Source organism: Melozone crissalis, unplaced genomic scaffold, assembly GCF_028551555.1.
Source record: "Melozone crissalis strain CALT ecotype California unplaced genomic scaffold, PUWL_Pcris_2 ptg000018l_1, whole genome shotgun sequence".
NCBI classification, from domain to species: domain Eukaryota; kingdom Metazoa; phylum Chordata; class Aves; order Passeriformes; family Passerellidae; genus Melozone; species Melozone crissalis.
The window spans coordinates 22,571,313-22,590,117 of record NW_026535796.1 but is presented as its reverse complement, the minus strand read 5'-3'; the positions used below and the strand labels follow the sequence as shown (position 1 = coordinate 22,590,117).

At 44.5% G+C, this 18,805-nt stretch overlaps 1 protein-coding gene and 1 long non-coding RNA gene across 2 annotated transcripts in view; one reads left to right on the top strand and one right to left on the bottom strand.

Annotated features, from left to right (window-relative positions):
- Window positions 1–2,085: 2,085 nt before the first annotated feature.
- On the bottom strand, window positions 2,086–6,737 carry LOC128936780 (uncharacterized). The gene is made up of 4 exons (XR_008483001.1): window positions 5,536–6,737; window positions 3,247–3,308; window positions 2,671–2,799; window positions 2,086–2,151 (listed from the first exon to the last, which is right to left on the bottom strand). It is a non-coding gene; the product is annotated as an uncharacterized LOC128936780 (long non-coding RNA).
- Window positions 6,738–7,165: 428 nt separating this feature from the next.
- The window catches only part of TTC9 (tetratricopeptide repeat domain 9), a 28,217-nt gene continuing 16,577 nt past the window's right edge, over window positions 7,166–18,805 (top strand). The window contains exon 1 of the mRNA XM_054275208.1: window positions 7,166–7,532. Within this exon, the coding sequence (XP_054131183.1) occupies window positions 7,166–7,532 (367 nt within the window). The remainder of the gene's footprint in view (window positions 7,533–18,805) is intronic.

Genomic DNA, 18,805 nt, shown 5'->3' with positions numbered 1-18,805 from the left:
GCTTGCTCTGTAAAATTACTGCTTATAGTTCTCCTCTTGCAGTACAGCTGAAGTTGGGAATAGCTGTGTCTCACACGCAGCAAGCAATTAGAAGCACAAGCATTTCCATTTGCTCCCATGCATCATTTTTAATCTCATAAAAAAAGACTAAGCCACAAAACTAAGAGACGGAGGGTTTTTCCAGCTTAGAGGCAGTTAGATGCACTTTTGGTGTATGCCTTTATGCTACCATGGAAGAATTCAGCTCTATGATTTACAGCTGTATGTGCAAGTTGAACCCAAGGGTGCTGGTGTGAGCTCTTCAGGTAATGGGCAAGTAATGATAAATATGCACTTATCTTAGAATGCAGTTGCAATCACTGCTTGATCCTGAAGATGTAAGCATGGTGTAAAGACCAGGCAACAGTCCTAATGTGGAAACACAAACTGAGCATGCTTTACTACTGGTGACCATTGGATGGCGTTTCTCTTCAGAGTACCAGCAATTCAAAGTTCATGGGGAGTCAGTGCATTTTAGGATTCTTTTTTGTGTTGTTCAGTAATTTAGTTTCCAGTTACACTCACATACTGCTTCATCAGACTGAAATCTGAGTGACTTATTTTGTACTCCTGTACAGATCTGAACACCAAGTGTCACCTGGTCACTCTTGGAGTTAAGTGATCTTTACTAACATTGAACTATGTGCCATTTACCTGGGCAATAGGAGGATGCCAGACACGAACAGACCTGCAGTAACTGCTTCTATGAAGTCTCTTATTCCCCACTGATGCTGCTCAATATGCAGTCTTTCAGCATTACGGGAATGAGTGCCTTCACCTCCATGGAGGGTTGGAACAGGCATCCTGCCAGGCTGGTGGAACAGCTGATGTGCAGTAACTTGAGCCTGTAATGCTGTGCTGTAGCATTAGGCAGTTCTGTAAGTCTTCCTGGGGTCGTAGCAACTGACAGTGGAATGAGGGTCTGCTTCCTTAGGGTCTCAGAAAAAGCATTGTTCTCAAGTCAGATCTAGATCACTGCTAACTCAAAAACCTCACATCACACCCCTTTGCCCCACGGTAGATGGGCCTCCAGAATCAGGACAGCTTTGGATGCTGGAAGATAAGACAGAGGAAGAATGAGGACTGAAAGATATAGGAGTGCCTGTTTGGTGGTTCTCAATATCCGTCTGATAAGCAAGATCTGGATGTGATTTTTTCCAGAGCTACTCTTTTTCACACACAACAAAGGAATCAACCTTTCTGCTGGTTTTTTGTCCAGCCTGAGTAAAAGTGCAAGAGCTACCCAGGACACTGGAGTTCACTTGAGAGATTATAGCTGTAGCCTGTAGATGGGATGTCAACGGCTGATTTTAAGAGGTTAAAAGTGTTTTTCAAACTTTTTTTTTTTTGCATCATTTCCTTCCAGTATGATTGTTCTACAAATCAGAGTACTCACTTTTAATTAAAGTGCAAAAAGAAACACTGGGAATGATGTTAAATTGTTGTGATTTGATCTGTCTTGGGTTCATGGGCAAACTTCTTAGTAAGCAATTTGTTACCGCATTTATGAAAAAGAAGGAAATAATCCAGAATGCTAAAACCAGAACTTGGAACAGTTGTTTTAATTCTGAACAGCTGCTCTGTTTCACCATCCACCTCTTAGTATTGTCAGCAAGCATTTTTTGTGACAAAGATGCTACTCATATACACACACGTGCAACGGCTTGTCATGGAGACTCTCTTATTTGCCTGCAAACATTTTCTGTGGGCTGTTCTTCCTTGATTGTATACTATTCCTGGGAGATTCATTGTAGTCCTGATTAACCATTCTCAACCAGGCAGTCAGCAGGCATCAAACAGCCTGCAGGATGAACTGACCCAACACAGAATGCAGACTGTAGAAGAAGACATGCACAATACTCTCTAAGTGTGTTGCATTTGATGGACACTTGTAAACAAAGGATCTCATCTTTAAAAAGGAATTTTTGACTGCAACAAATGATATAGAGAGATCACAGATATTTGTACCAAGGTGTTGTTAAATGTGATTTTATTTCCCTTTCCTCTATTCCTTGGATACAACTTCATAAGAAAATTTCCCCAACAAAGGATTTCAGAGGCTTCTCTCTTTTTGTTCTCCTAGCCTTTCAGAAGTTCTTTCTCTTCTTTCCCCTGTATATGGACATAAAAGACTATGCTGCAGAACTTTACATACAGTTTGGAAATAAATAATGGATGATTGACTAAGCTGGTGACAGACTGTAGCAGCAGCAGCAGCTGCATATGCTGGAAGCTTGCTGCTGTTTGAGAATTCTGCAGTTGAATTAAGGCAATGAGGGATCTCTTCTGTTCACAGGGGATTGACACCATTTTCATCACAATAGGAAATAGGTGAGGCTTGTGCTTTGGCAGGAAGGATTTGATGAAACAACTCTCACATGGGAAACAGTCCCATCATGATGAATGAATGCACAAAAACTGGACTGAGGTCTTACATGCTATACTGCTTTCCAAATTGATACCTGGTTTCAATATATATAAACTTGCTTCCTCATAGCAACCTTTAGAGTTCCAATTTATAAAAAGCTTACCTGACAGCATAAATGCTACAGTGGATTCACATCCACCTAGAAGAATCATAGAATGGTTTGGGTTGGAAGGAACCTTAAAGATCACCTTGTTCCAATCTACCTGCCATGGGCATGGACAACTTCCACTAGCCCAAGTTGCTCAAAGCTCCATCCAGCTTGGCCTTTAACAATCCTAGGGATGTGTTCTCTAGAAGCTTCTCTGGGCAATCTGTTCTTGTGCCTCACTCCCCTTATAAAAAAAAAAAAAGTCTTTATGTCCAATAAATGTACCCTCTTTCAGTTTGAAGCCACCCCCCCATGTCATAACACTACCTGCCCTTGTTAAAAGTCCCTCTCCAACTCTCTTCTAGCCCCCCTTAGGTACTGAAAGGCTACAATAAAGTCCCTCCCTCCAAGCCTTCTTTTCTCCAGGCTGAACAACCCCAACTCCCTATGCCTCTCTTCATAGGAAAGATTCTCCAGCCTTTCAATGCCCCGCCAGAGCCCAAGTGCCCAGCCTCCTCAACTGTCTCAGGAACCTTTCCAATTTCCTTACAGAAGTATCCTGAAATGCAGAGAATCTGTTCCATATGCCTGTAAATTAATTGTCTTATGTGCAGGCAGAAGCAATTGTAGCTGGAGGAAGGCTGGGACAGCTCACAGATATGTAAGATCCAGTATTTTTCACAATATTTACCATTTCCCCCACATCTTCCAGCCAAGAATAGGACTCCAAAAAGACAATTTTCTTCAGGTAACCTGTGAACAGGAAATTATGGTTCAGTGAGTCACAGATCCTAAAATATCCTAGGAAGCATGTGATCTCTGCATAATACTACTATTAATAATAATTAAGCAATGCAAGTGTATGCTTTTGGAACATGCTAAGGAAAGCTCAGTGCAGAGGAGGAGAGACAGGCACACTCAGGCAGTTTTGGATACTCATAGCACCTGGGGGCATCCAGATAGACAGGTACACCCCATCTATTACAGAATGGGAGAGATAAGTGTGTTCTGCTTCTATGGTCAGAAAATCCCTCACCACTGGGCTAAAGACAGGCACAATAGCTGATACTGACCAATACCATGACCTCATCTCATGGCACACAGGTAATGACTGCAAACTGGCTTCATTTTATCTGAATGTATGTATGCTTTATTTCACAGTTCAGTGCATCAATATAATATATAAACTAACTCTTTCTGATGCTTTCAGGTTCCTATGATGTTTTCAAGCTGAATATCACTAAAGGTGTTGACCACTGGCAAGACTGTATGGGCAGTCTAATGGGCCTGAGACAGCTGAAATCTAGACCTGAACATCACATCATATGTTAAATGAAATGTGAGGTATCTCTCCAGCACAAATCTTGTCTGTCTTGGAAAGGTGACTGTCACAGACATCTTTTCATGAAAATCCTATCATTAGGATTTTTCCTGCTGAGAAGCCGAAAAGCTTCAGCAACAAAATGTAAACAATAGTTATCTGCTGCTGTGGAATGCAACAGGTGCATCTGTGATTGGCCAGTCCTGGATGTTTACAATTAATGGCCAACCACGGCCCAGTTAGCTTAGACTCTCTCTCTGAGACACAAACCTTTATTATTCATTCCTTTCTATTCTTAGCCTTCTGAGATGAAACTTTTCCTTTTATTCTTGTTAGTGTAGCTATAATGTAACATATATCATAAAATAATAAATCAAGCCTTCTGAAACATGAGTCAACATTCTCCTCTCTTCCCTCATCTGAAAACCCCTGTGACCACTGTCACAGGTGACAGCTTCTCATGTTTTCCTCCAAGCACCACATTCCTCTTGAAAAGCAAACAAACAAACAAAAGCAGTCCCCTATGCTGTGGTCAGTGTGGTGACCCTATGTCTGTGTGATGTTTCCTAAATATTTTAGTACAGCCCACAGTGCTTAACTCCTCTCCAGGAAGAAGGATCTGGTGGACTAAACTGACCTTTGCCAGTCATCCTGCACATCTTATGGCAGGTTTGAATTCTCTGGCTGAGAGATCCAGCTCTCAGCTGAGGGATACTCTTTGCTATCAACAAAGGGTCTAAGCTGGCAAATAAACAGCAACCATTCAGACATTTCTGTTATGGTCTGGTTTGGGATTTACAAGCTTGCGGCATTCATCCTTACAGGCACCAACAATGTCAGGAAGAGAGTTTGGACATTTCTGCAAGAACTACAAGGTGGAAAACTCATTTGGGTGCTTAGGCAGAATTTGGGACTAAGCCACAGTTTGGTATATTCAGTATAGTTCATAATGCAAGGACCACCCAGTTTTATCACTATTCTGTGACCATTTCTGACCAGATCTGCACCCACAATGCCAGTGGCCACTGCCAAACTCTTCTGTAAAAAAACTTACACTTTTCATAGCTTGTTTCAGACTACCACTGTTGATCTGTAACCAAAGGAAGACATCGCAAAGATCCCTTGAACAGAGAGGGTGGAAGAGGAGAAAAAGTCACTTATGTCTTAGTGCCCCCTATGCCATGTAACTCCCTGGGCTCAGGCAAATGCTGAAAAAGGGAAGCAACTACTCCCAATGTCACTTTGCTACATTACCCTCCAAGAAAACAGTTCCTTCTTCGATAGCTTCTGCAGCTGCTCAGATCTGAGCAATTAATCCTCTGTGGCAATCTCCTTTCCTCTGGCAAAGTCAGTGTTCCAGCACAAGAGATATATGTTGTCCTTGTGAATTCTCCCAAGCAGCAATCAATAATGGTACAATGAAACCTCTGAAATTACTTAAACTTACTTTGTGTAATATGACTAGCAGTCAGATCAAAACAATGTCCCAACAGGAATTTTCCTTCCTTAATATTTAGGTTCCACACATCAATTCCACTCTAGCTACTGTGACTAATATCCACCACCACCACACCCGCCCCCCAGGATTTCCTGATTTTAGATCACATGTACTTTGAGCAGGATTTGTAAGTGATTTATCTCACTCTTGGCTTGAGGTACCTGGAAATGCTGAGCATCCATTTTCATAAAGTAAGATTTCTTGAAGATGTAGCTAGTAGGGCACCTGGAAATGAAAGCACTTGAAATCATGTAATCACTGCTGAATGCCTTAGCTATAATTTCCCTTGTGAAAGCATTTTCAAAATTGTACTTCTATCACAATCAGTGTGATGCTATTTCCTTCTCCTTGTGGCTCTGGATTTTGGATTCAAGTGAGTAGACAAGTGTCTGTCCTACACTGTGACCAAACCTCAACAAGGTCCAGAAACTTAGCAGCAGGGACTAACATTACCAATGCATAAAGCACAACTCATTGGCCCTGCTAACAAGGAATTATCCAAGCACTGGTCCCAGACCTGCATTAATACCTTTACATGGAGCTATGCCACACAGCTATCCCAGTTTGTCCAGCACTGCAACACCTACACCACAGTAGGCTGTACATACCCCAAAGAAAAACTCAAGTCTCAATTTTAAAATGTTCTCATGGGTGCAGAGAGAAGCTTGAACACATTGCACCACAGCTACAGCCTTATCATGTAAGAGTTGCTTGGGTAATGAAAAGATGCATCCCAATATATTATTGAGAAAAAAAATACACTTTGGTTTTTTCATCCATCCTCTAGTTTTTAGCACGTGGTAAGACCTACAAAATATCTTGGCACAACAGTACACCTAAATACATCCAACTGTTCTAATATTCAATGCAGATACGGTGTTAGGCCTAACAAAACGATGCCTCATGCTCCACACAGTTTTTCTGCTGTTGGTCTGCAGCAGGAGAATCACTCTCCACTGATACCCCCAAACCAGGACACGTTCTAGGCATCAATGAGCATCGACCCATTTTTCAGCTTTTCAGCAGCACATAGGAAAATCTGTTTCAGGAAAATCAAAATCCCTGAGTTACTGGTGCCAGGGCAGTTACTGGTCCTTGGCTTCTGCTGCTCTGATGCAGAGCACACAGGAGATTTCATGTTCTGGCATTTCTTTGCCCAGTGATACAGAGTATACACACCGAAACACTTCGAGGGACCCCGAACAGGTGTTGATGGTGAATAGCCACTGGTGGGATCTGGGAGAGGAGACGGAGCTGGGAAAAGGGGATGAGGAGGGGAATGTTGGAGATGGAATCCCAGCCTGCCGACAGGGAGGCGATACCCTCAGGTACGGGAGGGCAAGGCACAGGAGGGCAGAAGGGAGCCGGCTGTGGGGGCTGGAGTGAGCTCAATCTCAGGGAGAGCAGGACGGCGGGCAGGGGTCCGTGGGGTCAGCCAGTCCGGGGCGCTGAGGGTCCCGGCGTACGCTCGCCCCTTGCCGGGCCGGCGCGGTGAGCGGTGAGCGGAGCCGGCGCATCCCCACGCCCGAGGCTCGCCCCCGCCGCGCCGCGCTGCGCCGGGCAGGGGTCGCAGCGGAGCGGGGGGCGGCGGTGCCCACGGCGGGTGGCGGGGGCGGGCGGAGGCGGGCGCCCCGCGGGCGGCGGGGCGAGGGAGGAGGAGCGGCGGCCGCCGGAGGATGGGAGCGAGCGGCGGAGCCGCGGAGCGGCGCGGGGGCAAGGCCAGGAGCGCGGCGGCGGGCGCCGCGGCATCGCCCGCGTAGGGCGGCGCGGGAGCCGGGCGTCGCCGCGGCCATGGAGAGGGCGAGCCCGGCGGCGGGCAAGCTGAACGCCGGCGGCCGCGGGGCGGGCGATGGGCACGGCCCCATCGGCGGTGCCCAGCCGCGGGCGGCGGCGGCGGGCAGCGCCGAGCCGGGCGAGCTCATCGGACGGGCGCTGGATTTCAAGAGCGAAGGGGCGCAGTGCTACAAGGACAAGAAATTCCGGGAGGCCATCGGCAAGTACCACCGCGCCCTGCTGGAGCTGAAGGCTCTGCTGCTGCTGCTGAGCCAGGAGCCGGCCGGGCAGCGCCCTCCCGCCGCCGCCGCCGCGGCGGGGCTGAGCGAGGAGCAGCGGCAGGCGGTGGAGGCCATCGAGGTTGACTGCTACAACAGCCTGGCAGGTCAGCGGGGCCGCGGGCGGGGGGCGGCGGGTCCCCACCTGCGCCGCGCACACCTCCCTCCCCCTCCGCAGAGCAGCGCTGCCGCCCCGCTCCGCTCGCCGCATCTCCTTCCCTTCCGCTGGCTTCCATTTTCGTGTTCGCGCTCCCGCTGGGCACAGCCGCGTTGCTCGGGCAGCGCTGGGGAGGGGGCGCACGGCCGCATCTGGCGCTCGGGCTCGCCCGCGACCCCCAGCCCTTCTCCCGGGCGGCTCCATCCGCCCCCGATGAATCCGTGCCCTCCTCCCCCGGGAGACAGGTGGCAGGGCGGCGGTGCGTGCGTGGGGCGCTCCGGCTGACAGAAATCGTGGTTTGTGAAATGGCCAAGATTGCCTGCTGCGCTGTACCCTCAGCCCGCGATGTCCTTCAGTCCCTTCGCCGCAGCTCCGGCTCTGGAGCCTGTAATTATGGTATTACAAGGAGACGGACTCCAACCACATTTGATGTAAGGAAGGGGAAGGGTTTGGGCGCAACTGCAATACCTCCAAATAGTTCTACCAGATATAAAAATAATTTTTTGGCTTCTTAGCACTGAAAGTTGAAAGCCAATACAGTCCTGGCTTCCAGTCATCACTGTGGTCAGTAGACATTTGATCATGCCTCCCTTTGCTCCTTGCCATCTGTTTAGAAGTGCTGCAGGAAGATGGAGAGGAGTGAGGGGGGGGTTTAACTTTGTAGTCTGATTCTGAAGTCCTTACAGAAACAGAACTCCTGTTGACTTCAAGAAGCTTTATCCAAACAAGTGCAGGATCAGATGTTATTTTTGGTCCCCAGCAGCACATGGTTTTTTTCTTTCCAAACCTGAAAGCATCTCTACAACAAAAACTTGTGCCTAGGTACATACAGAGAAGAGAGCATTCATAACTTGGACAAGACACACAAAATAACAGCATTAAAAAAGCTCTGCTGTTTTCCAGAAGGATGAAGGGTCACTCATCACCCTTTATATCCTTGGGGGTAAAAAATGGTGCAAATCAGGACATTAGCTTTTGGCTTTCTAGACAGAGTTCGTTAGCTTTGTTTCCTGTTCTCTAGTGCTAGAAAAGATGCAGTATAAAGTGAATGGTTTGAAACACCGAGCCAGCATCCTCTCGTCATAATGCATGCCAATCTCTTACATTCAACATGCCTTTTGGGATGTAATGAGGAGCACGATTTAGCTCCTTTTCATCATGTTTCCAAATACTCTTCCTTCAAAAGCCTATTGAAATCTTGTAGGTGGAGAGGCAAGTGAGATTTCAGAGCGATACCATAATTGCACAGATGTAATTTTGTCTCTCTACAAATTTCCGTTCACAGGTTTATTAAAATCCATTGATTGTATTTGGCAAGGATCATTTAGATTGGCAGGGTTACACAAAGAGCCCACAATACTCTGAACAATATAGCTTGGTGAGCTCCTGGGCTTGAAAAAGGGCTCACAGGCTCTGTTAGATACAAATGAGACGTGGTAGGTAGATGGTAAATGAAGTGGGAGAGACAAATGGAATTTGCTTCTGAGGCACTTTCTGCCAGTACACAAGTTCCACTTGCTAGAAATGTCTTGACTCCTGCTGATGGACTTGTCATTGTTGTTGTCCAGCTCACTTTTTTACAGTTTCATGTTTGTGCAAGGAATTTTTGTCACTGTTGGTTGTATTTGATCTTGTCAGCAGTAGCAATTGGTGTGAGAAACATTCTCCATCTCTATCCTAAATATGAACAGATTTTTTCTAAATTTAACCAGTATGAACACAGGAGGAGGTGAGTATAATTAACCCTGGACTTACAAGGAGTACTTTTCCTGGGATAACCTCACAGCAGGTCAAGCTGTCATTTTGCACAGGCGGTTGTCACATGTTTTCAGTAGATGGCATGCACAGAGCAGAGAACAGCAATTGTCTCAGAAATGCACAGCTTTGTGTGTGTCTGCTGAGCTATCTGCAAGCAATTTTAAAGAAATGCCCTACATGCTGGAGAGGGGAGTGTGCAGTTAAACTGGAATTGGAGTGTTTTTACTCCTAGTCACAGAGCTCCCATTCTAGCAGGAGGATCAGTGAATTCACGTTGAAAAAGAAAGGAAGAGAGGAGAGGGCGTTTCCTCACAAATGTAACAGTAATTAATATATATTTCTAATAGCAGCTTCAAGACATGCAGCAGTGAGACTTCATTTTCTAAGTGTGATGCAGCAGAAGACACCAGTTCCTTTACGCCGTGGGCTCTAGCAGAGGCACCAGCACGTACTGTTACAGCTGAAATCAGTGTTACTTGACATGGGGGGCAGAGGAGATGCAGGGAGTTTTGCTTCTGAGCACTGCTGGCTGCCTAGAGCTGTTTCTAAAATAAATAAATCTGTATAGTGCAGAAAGCATAACAGCAGTACATGTTAACTCTGGAGAAGGCAGCTTTTCACTTAGCTCTGAAGTATAGCCGGTAGCATTACCAGCTGTCATCTGAGTGTCCTTATTAGCAAGTTCTTTTAGCACCTCCGCTTGCTCTCTAAGCCTGGCATTTGAGAAGCCCACCTTGCTTTTGCACTGTCGTTTTTCATGTGGGCACCACACATCCACCTGTCAGAGATGCTTTGCATCACAGCTACAGATGCACACATACATCTTGGCTTCTTTAGATGAAGCATGAGAGTCAGAGGGGAGCATCAACTATAGGTAAATATACACATAGGTGAGAAATAAACCCAGAGGGGATTTTATGTGATCTCATGGGTAAAGGCTGGTGTTGTTAGTTTGGTTTTTTTTTAAATCTGACCAACTGCATGAGTAGGCACATGTGGGCAAATACTAAATGGTTTTCAGTGCCTGTCATTGCCTGCTGAAGGTAAATTAGGCAAAGATGTGCATACAGATTCTTGTTTAGGTCCACTAGTTTTGTAGACCACCTTCAAGAGGCAATTCTATTGTAAGATGGGGTGGCCAGCTCACATATTTATTAAAAGCCCCCCGATATTTGGTGTGTTTCCAATGTCTGCTGTTGTAGAGCTGTGAGGTACACTCACAGCCTAAACTATTTAGCCCATTTCAAAGGATCCCAGATCTCCTGGTCTTAAGTTCTTGTGATTTTTAAAAACTTACTCTTTTAAATCAGCCAAGGATTTTCAGAACTTGCCATTGGCAGAGCTGCTCATGTTTCTTTCACTAAGCTGCTAGCTCGGCTTCATTTTAAGCTCCAAGAGTTTTGCCTTAAAGGGACTGCCCTTCACAACTGTGCTGCTGCGTTCTTGCATGGGCCTGCCAATACCCCGTCATTTTACCACAAGTCATCCTGATGAATGTCACCAGAGGCAAGAGCAGCAGCATGGCCAAGGCTCCCAGAAATTGCTAGGGTAGGCAAAGACAAAAGCCTACCAGCAGCATAGAGCCTTGCGGAATGAATGCAGGGTTGTATGCAAACAGTCCTTTCTTTATGACTCACTGGCGGTCTCTGACCTTGAGGAAGTCATTTGACCTCTTTTTGCCTCTCTCAGCCCTGTTGAAAAATAAAGAACAAGGACCATGATCGCATCCTCATGGTGCATTCAGCTGAGTTTTCTACAAGTTAGTGGTTTATGTTTTTGTAAAAAACAGATGGATGTACAAAGAATGCTTGTGGAAAAGTAAACTGGCCAAATACACATCAGGTCTTGATCTCCCTTCCACTCATACAGCATACATATTTGATCTAGAAGAAGCTCAAATGCTTTACATACTGCATGCAGATGGGGATCATTTATCAACTACAAATGCAACCACTGAATGCAATGATTATTTTATGCCACCATTACTGCCTAAAAGTTTACAGGATTAAAAGCACTATGTCTACTCTGCAGAAAGAAACAAGTCCTAGTCATTCCAGAGCAGCAAAATGCTAAGGGTAAGCACAGTTTTAAGCTTTTTTGGTGAGGGAATGTTGCAGTGTGATAAGCAAACCTCTGCTGATTTTCCTAAGCATGCAGAAATTCTAGAGCTAATTCTGGCAGGAGAAACAGAACCAGAGAGAGATCTGGGTATGACAAGTGGCACCGGGGGATCTGCTTGCTAATCCTCCCTCTGTGCTAACCAGCTGTATTATCTTCACCAAATCTTTCGTAAACTTCAGTTTATCCATCTGCATTTTTGACCTCCCGGGAGTACTGTAAAGCTGTTAATTACATGAATGTAAAGTAGGTGTAGAGTGTTTATATTCCCATTCAGGTACCTGTAGTTTACTACAGGAGTCTTGGCAGATGGCACAAATGCCTGGAAGAGTATTAAAAATTTAGCTCTCCTAGATACATCTCAGTCTGGAAAATGATGTTTGGCTTCTTACACTGGCAGAAATTTGCACTGGTACCATTTCAATGGCTTTGTGAAGGTCATAGTGACAGTCCCACAGAACATGACACTTCCAGCAGCATAGCAATCTTCTAGCATCCTCAGGCTGGGGTGTAGGTACTACTTCCAATTACCATCAGTTGCGTGGTCTTCTGTGAGTAGTTCCGGTGGGAAATACAAATACTTATAATACGTAATCCAAGTAAAAATGTAACTAAACTCGAGAAAAGCTGGTAAAACTTTCCCCTGACCACCCACTAGGAGACGTCAAAAGGAGTTTCTGCTAAAAGCCCATCCAAGTATATAGCCGTTAGCAAGTACAGACTCTACCAGGACACATGGTGCTGTGGGTGTTAAAGCAGTCTTGGATTGTTGCTTGATGTGATGGTTTTTTTAATGTACTGCATCAACAAAAACACCCTCTATAAGGATGCCATACAGTGGGAAAGAGGGGCAGCAGCAAACAGAGCAGCAGGATGTGGTCTGCATTTTCACTTCTTGGTAGGGGGTGTTTCCTGACACTCCTGTTTTAGATACATCTGACCAGCCTGAAATGCTTGGAAGCTCCTTGTTTTACAGGACTGATGCAATTACTGCTCCAGGGACGTGCAACTGCAGCAGAGAATAAACACCAATGACTGTGTGTGGTTTTTCAGTGATAGGCCCAAACTCTGACATGTATTTAAGAAAGATGTGGAATTTAAAGCTATTGTCATGAATTGCTCTTTAGAAATACACACTATTCACCTATTCCTTTTTGTTTAGGATAACAAAGATCTCCCCTGTTCATGGAGTTTCTGGTGCTTTGGAAGGGTGGGATGGAAAAACATCCAGATGCCAGGGGGGCGTGAGGGAGGGAAGAGAAAGGATAGCAAGCTGCCACCAACCTTGGTTTAAGTGATATGTGTCTGAGACTATCTCTTGCTGAGGCAGAAGATGTGTTTTTCTCCATATATGTCACCATTTATTCCAAGCTTTTTCAAAACTTAAGGCTCTGTGGGTTGCAGGTTTTTTTGCAGCCACTTCTACCTCAAGTTTAACTCCCTTTGTGTGAGGAGAAGCCTATCCCAGCTGACCTTGACAACATTTGCCTGAAACAAAGAACTGAGAAGGTGTAGATCCCCTGGCCAGACTGTCCAGAGGAGCTGCAGTCTTGATGACCTGCGATCCCTCAAAGTTTAGCTACAGCTTACTGTGGGAGATGAATCAGGAGATACTGAAAATCACAAAGCTCTCCAAGAACAGAGTGGTTAATTTGTTTACCTAAGAGTACTGCTTGTTTTGCACCATGAGAACACTGCTGTTTTCTGAGTTCTGTAGTAGCACATCTTTCCAGCTTTACTCCATCCTCTTCTGAAATGTAGTCCTAGAGTTTCCTTCAGCAAGAGTTATGCAATGAGTCACAGCCTCTTACACCTCCACAGGTTTCCATCAGTGCTGTGCTGAAGATGGTTCAGCTGGTTCAGTAAAACCTAGTGTTAAATCTGGGTCCCAGTCAATTGGTAAATATACCCATGAGCTCCATTGTTATTACCACCTTTTCTGGGAGCTGGGCCACTTCTGAAAGGTTCAGCAGGTGGAACATTCTTCTCTTCTTGCTGTTCACTTGGGCTCAGGCCCAGAAATGTCTAACCCAGCTCCAGGCCTCTTTCTCCAGCCTCTCTCAGAACTGCCTATCAGTTCAGCAGCACATCCCAAGTTCCTTGTCACTGTCCTCTGCCATTGCTACAGATATTCCAAGAATGGAGGATCATCAGGAGTTCACACATTAGGATTTTAGGATGGTAAAGGAGCTGCTGTGAGGAAAGGAACAGTAAAAGTAAACCATGTAAATAAAAGGGGAGGTCTAAATATTGCAAGCTTCTTGACATTGTGTTGTGTCTCAGAAAGTAACATACAAAGGACTGTGAAATGGGGGAAATAAAATTAAGAAAGAGAGAAAATACATAATAAACTTTTGAGAAAAATTGCTGACTATTTATCTGTTCTCTTGCTTCATGGATGAGAAATTGATAGGAAAGGGAGACAATTGCTATAAATTCTGGTTTCAGCTTACTCAGATGACCATACCAGTGACTAATATTGAGGGTTAAAAATGCTTGGAAAAAAAGTCAGAATTAACTATCATTAACTAGAAAGGTGTTACTAATGGCAGCTCAGGAATCTCTCTCCTTTTTTTCATTTCTGCACTGCACCTTGGATGGGAAACAGTAGGCTCAGGACATTGATGGATGAATGCAGGTAAATCTTGTGGTGGCATGGAGTGCTACTATTCTGTTCTCTCTAACAAAGATTGTAGAGTCAGTGCACTTTGTGGAAGCTTTGCTGGAATTGCTGAACATAACTCCAGCTGGGGCACACTCACTTGAGTGAAGCTAAGAGGTGATAGTAGTGGTTTTCTACACTTGCCTAGGCAGCTGAAAATGGTAACCATTGAATGTGGGGCTGGAGCAGAAAAATCAGTCTCAGGATAGCCATTTGGAGTTTAGGACACTGCCACAAACAGCACTAAGACAGTTCATGGAAATGGTTTAGGCATAGTCATGTTTTTTCTCTGATAACCTATGGCAAAAGTGGCAGCTGGGAGCAGTGGTCTTTAGCTCTCATAGCATGACATGCCAGAACTCATCTATTACTAGGCAATAACTGATGTCATGATCTTAACTTCAAAATATGCCCCATTTTACCCACTTTCCAAAATTCTTGAAACACCATTGCCCTGAGGCTCATAGGCTGGATAGCACCATCTGCTTCTCCTTGTCTTTGTCCTGTGTACCCAGTTTTCCCATCATATGTCTCAGCACAGAAGTCAGGGCTGCTTGCATAGTCCGTGCCTCTACCCTTTGAATTCCTTTACTTGCTGTCCCACTTGCAACACAGCTATGTCAGACTTTTTGACCTCCTACACAAAGCTTTGTTCTTTCCCAGACACCTCCCACCTCTGTTATGCCAGTGAGGTCCTCTCATCCCCTAAGTGGGTGATGTGACATTTACTGGAAGCCAGTCAGTTGGTGCTGGTTACCTGGTTTTGTGTGACCTCTCTACTGTACGTGTGCAAGCATGAGACTCTATTCCCTATCTTTACATGCTGTGTCACTCACCTTGATAAAATGACCAACTCTTCCAGTCAGGGCCATGAATTCTAACACATGCATGTCCTGTGTGGCCATGACCACAATTCTGCCCATCAGAGTAGCACATACTTAACTTGAAAGCCTTAGGCAGTGTAAGTCACCATCACTGAATAGTTCTGCAATAGCCTCCCAACAGAAGTGTGGGGGAAAAAAGCAATCCCATGCTGTTTGCACCTTTAGTAGTTGTGGATATTTTCCAGAAAAACATCATTGCCTGACAAGTCCTATGTCTCAGGGTCCTGACTATGGTGTTATCTCAGTCCTTTTCACTCACATGTACCATCAACAAGGCAGGAACTGCAACCCTGTATATGTTCCTCTGTGCAGAAAACAACCATCCTTACTTACATTGCTACAGAAGCTTTTCAGGACCCAGGACACTGATTGTTGCTTTCAAGGCTTCATCATTTTTCCTTCTCCAGCACATCTGTGTTTGACAGATCAAATCTCTGCCCTACTAAAGCAACCACTTTTATGGACACTGCTCAGTATTCCCTTTCTTTCTTTAGTGGGAGCAGTGCCCACTGCATTTACTTGCTGCCAGTTTAGGGGGCTGTCATGTAGATTGTTCTGCATCGATGGCAACAGCAACTCCTTTCATATCAGAGTGGCAGACAGCAAAACTCTGATAATCTAGCCGTCCATCCAGTTGCCTGGGAGCTGCTGGAAAGAAACAGCTGGGTCAGCCAGCAAAGAGCCACCAAACTAGTGTTCCTCAAATTTTGCTTCCAAAGCTCCTTTGATGCCCTGATTACAATTGTCGGTTTCCATGCCCCTGGCATTGTTCTGGCCTGGCCACATCAGAGACATCTGACAGAAAGCTCATTTCCTACCTGATGAAACTCAGATGAGTTACCTTGAGTATAAGTCACCTTATTCTTGCTATAGGTCACCATATTCAGTAAAGCAAGAGTATTCAGGGCCCTCTTGGTAGAACCCAGTCAGGCAATGGTGAAAATTTGCTGCCCATCTGATGAGTCTGTAAGGTTTAGCCTAGCATGTAAAGACTGCTTTCAGATCAGCTCAGTTGGATGATGCTTATCTTCAGCCTTTTCCAGTCTGAAAGACTCTACTCCAGACAGCAAAGTTGTTTACTGCTACCTGAAGCAGAAGGAGATGAGAATACAAAACAAGAAGTGGGGTATCCATTGTGTATCCATTGCCCCACACATTCCCTAGTGTATGGGAGAGGAAATTTACTCCTGAAAGAAATGAAAAGCCGAGGACATGTCTGGGACTTGAAAATTTATGTCAGACCTTTAGTGCTTTCTTTGTCTATTCCTGGACAAATGTGACTAACAAACATCTACCCCCAGTGTGTTGTGTTATCCCTGCAGTCACCATGAAATCCAGAAATGTACCGTGATAGGAAAAGCATCTTTATGATATAAAGGACAATCTAAGAATCTTTCAACCAGCTGCAGGGAAGAAGCTGTGAGAATTCACATACCTCTGCTCATCCCTGCTTCCAGAGAAGAAGAGGGCAGAAAGATTTTATTTCATCCACACTTCCAGAGAATAAATCCAAGCAAACAGGAGCTGCCCAGGGAGAACATCACACCACCCAGCTGATCATGAAGGAGAACTGCAAGATCAGCTGAAAGAATGAGAGAAGGAGTGTCTTAGGGTGCTCTGGAAAATCATCCTAAGTCAGCCCTAGCTGTTGTTCTGCAAAGGCACCTTTTCTGTTGTCTAGTGATTCAAAAAGGATCAAATCAGAATCTCTGTACCATACCTGAAGCAATCATTCTTTCATCAAACAATGTGGTGGAAAGTTAAGCCTCAACTCCTTTAGTCACCATATATTTTTAATACTAACATAATTCAAATCCTAGATTACTGTCCTCTTAAATGCTTTGCAATGATTAATTGCTTAAGACACAGTAGTGTGTTCATGTTGCAAGGAAACCAGAGCAGTGGAAGATCCTCACCTATACTGGAAGTACAAAGCAAATGGATTGATTTTCCTTTTTACATTCCCTAACTACTGTGATGGAGCTCAAACTGAGGTGGCTCATGGGATGGGGTGGTAAATTAAATTAATAGATTAATACAAAATAATTTTTAAGCCTCAGGTCTGATTAACTTGGGAGTAAAGTGCCAGAAGGTATCATGGAGTTAAAGAACCTAATAAGGTTAGAAAAGAAGGCTTAGACATATAGCTAATCAGAACATTCGCTGCCCTATTAAATAGGATAAAAATTGAAAAGCAAATATTACATTTTCATGCTTGACAACCACTGCTAACTGGTTTGAATTTTTGAATAAACTTCTCTAAGATTTTAATTTTCCCATCTATGGCCATGTCACATAAATGACTCAGTCATTCTTTGATCATCTGGTGTATTCACATCCTTTTCCTCTTCGTTTTTTCCCAACTCATGAGCTCAAAATTTTTAGCAAAAAATTCTTAGTATGGTCTTAAATTTTGCATCACCAAATTCTATTGCAAATAAATTCACTTCCTTGTACCAGGTCATATAGTTCTTTATATATGACATTGTCATCCTCATCCCTTTTGACAATATCTTTGAACTTGACAGTCAGTAGGTCACTCTGACTTTGGCACAGGGCTATTAATAAAGCACTAAACAAGCTCCATTCTGAAATTATTCCTGAGATATCCTACTAGTGATCTCTTTTCAGACCAGCATCCTTGTCAGCAGAACCCATTCATCACCTAATTGTTACAGCGTATCTTCCTCTTCCTCAGCTTAATCCAAAAGGCACAGTCAAGACAGAGAATTGTATTGGTTCAGTGCAATGATTTTGGTGTTCCTGGTGCCTGAACACAGCTGCTATTGGTGTGGATGTTATCCCCAGTCAGAGATGCACTCCTGCCTCATCCTTCCACTGCCAGCAATTCACTGCAGAAATGTGGTTTATGAAGGCTTTGGGAGTGATCTGAGATTTTTATCTGAAGCACTTTGCCACAGCTTATATTAAAGAGCAAACATCTTGTTAGAGGACTGGCTTATGCTTTTGCATAGTTCAAACCCTGACTTTTTAAAGCAAATAATATTCTGAATCATCCCTCTGGTCTTAAGTTTGTTTTCAGCCCGATTTCCAAAGGAAATGAGTCATAAGTACATATGTTTTGTGCTGTCTGCCTGTCAGTCCCCTCTCAGTAACTTTCAAACCTGTTGGCCAGCTCGATTTGATAGGAAGAGAGATGTATCAATGATACTAAACTAATATGGTATAAACGGAAGATAGGGAAGAAGCAGGGACATTAGAGGATCAACTGCATGACAGGGTGATACTTTAACTGCCTCTATGTGGCCTGTCAAAGCTCAGGCAGGTGACAGCCTGGCACAGGCAGGGTTAGTTCACTGTTGCTGACAAATCACTCTTCTCAGTAAGTTTGTTTAATACATTTTTAAGGAAAATAGGGTTGAGAACTTTGTTTTATACCTCTCTTCAGTTAGAAAACAGTTTACTTTTGATTTGCCTCTCTGATTCTTTCAGTTCTTCTCTCCATCCCTCCCACAAAGGCATAAAGGTTTCTCTCTGTTTCGAAACATCATAAAAATGGAAAAGCTTTAGGCTACACTGGACCTGGATAAAACATATGAATGAGTAATTAATTTAATGAAGGAAATATTCCTCCTCATTTGACATCTCCATCTTGCCAGATGAATCTTTTCAGCCAGGGAGAGTTCAGGGAAAATCCAAAATCATTTCAGTCCCAATCAATTTTCCATGGTAAGCCTGCTCTCCACCCCTCAGCAGACTCTGCAGTGGTCAGCTCTGTCATGTGTCCTGGGAGGTGAACCGTGAGCCACCACAGGGCACAGCACACAGATGTTACCCAGC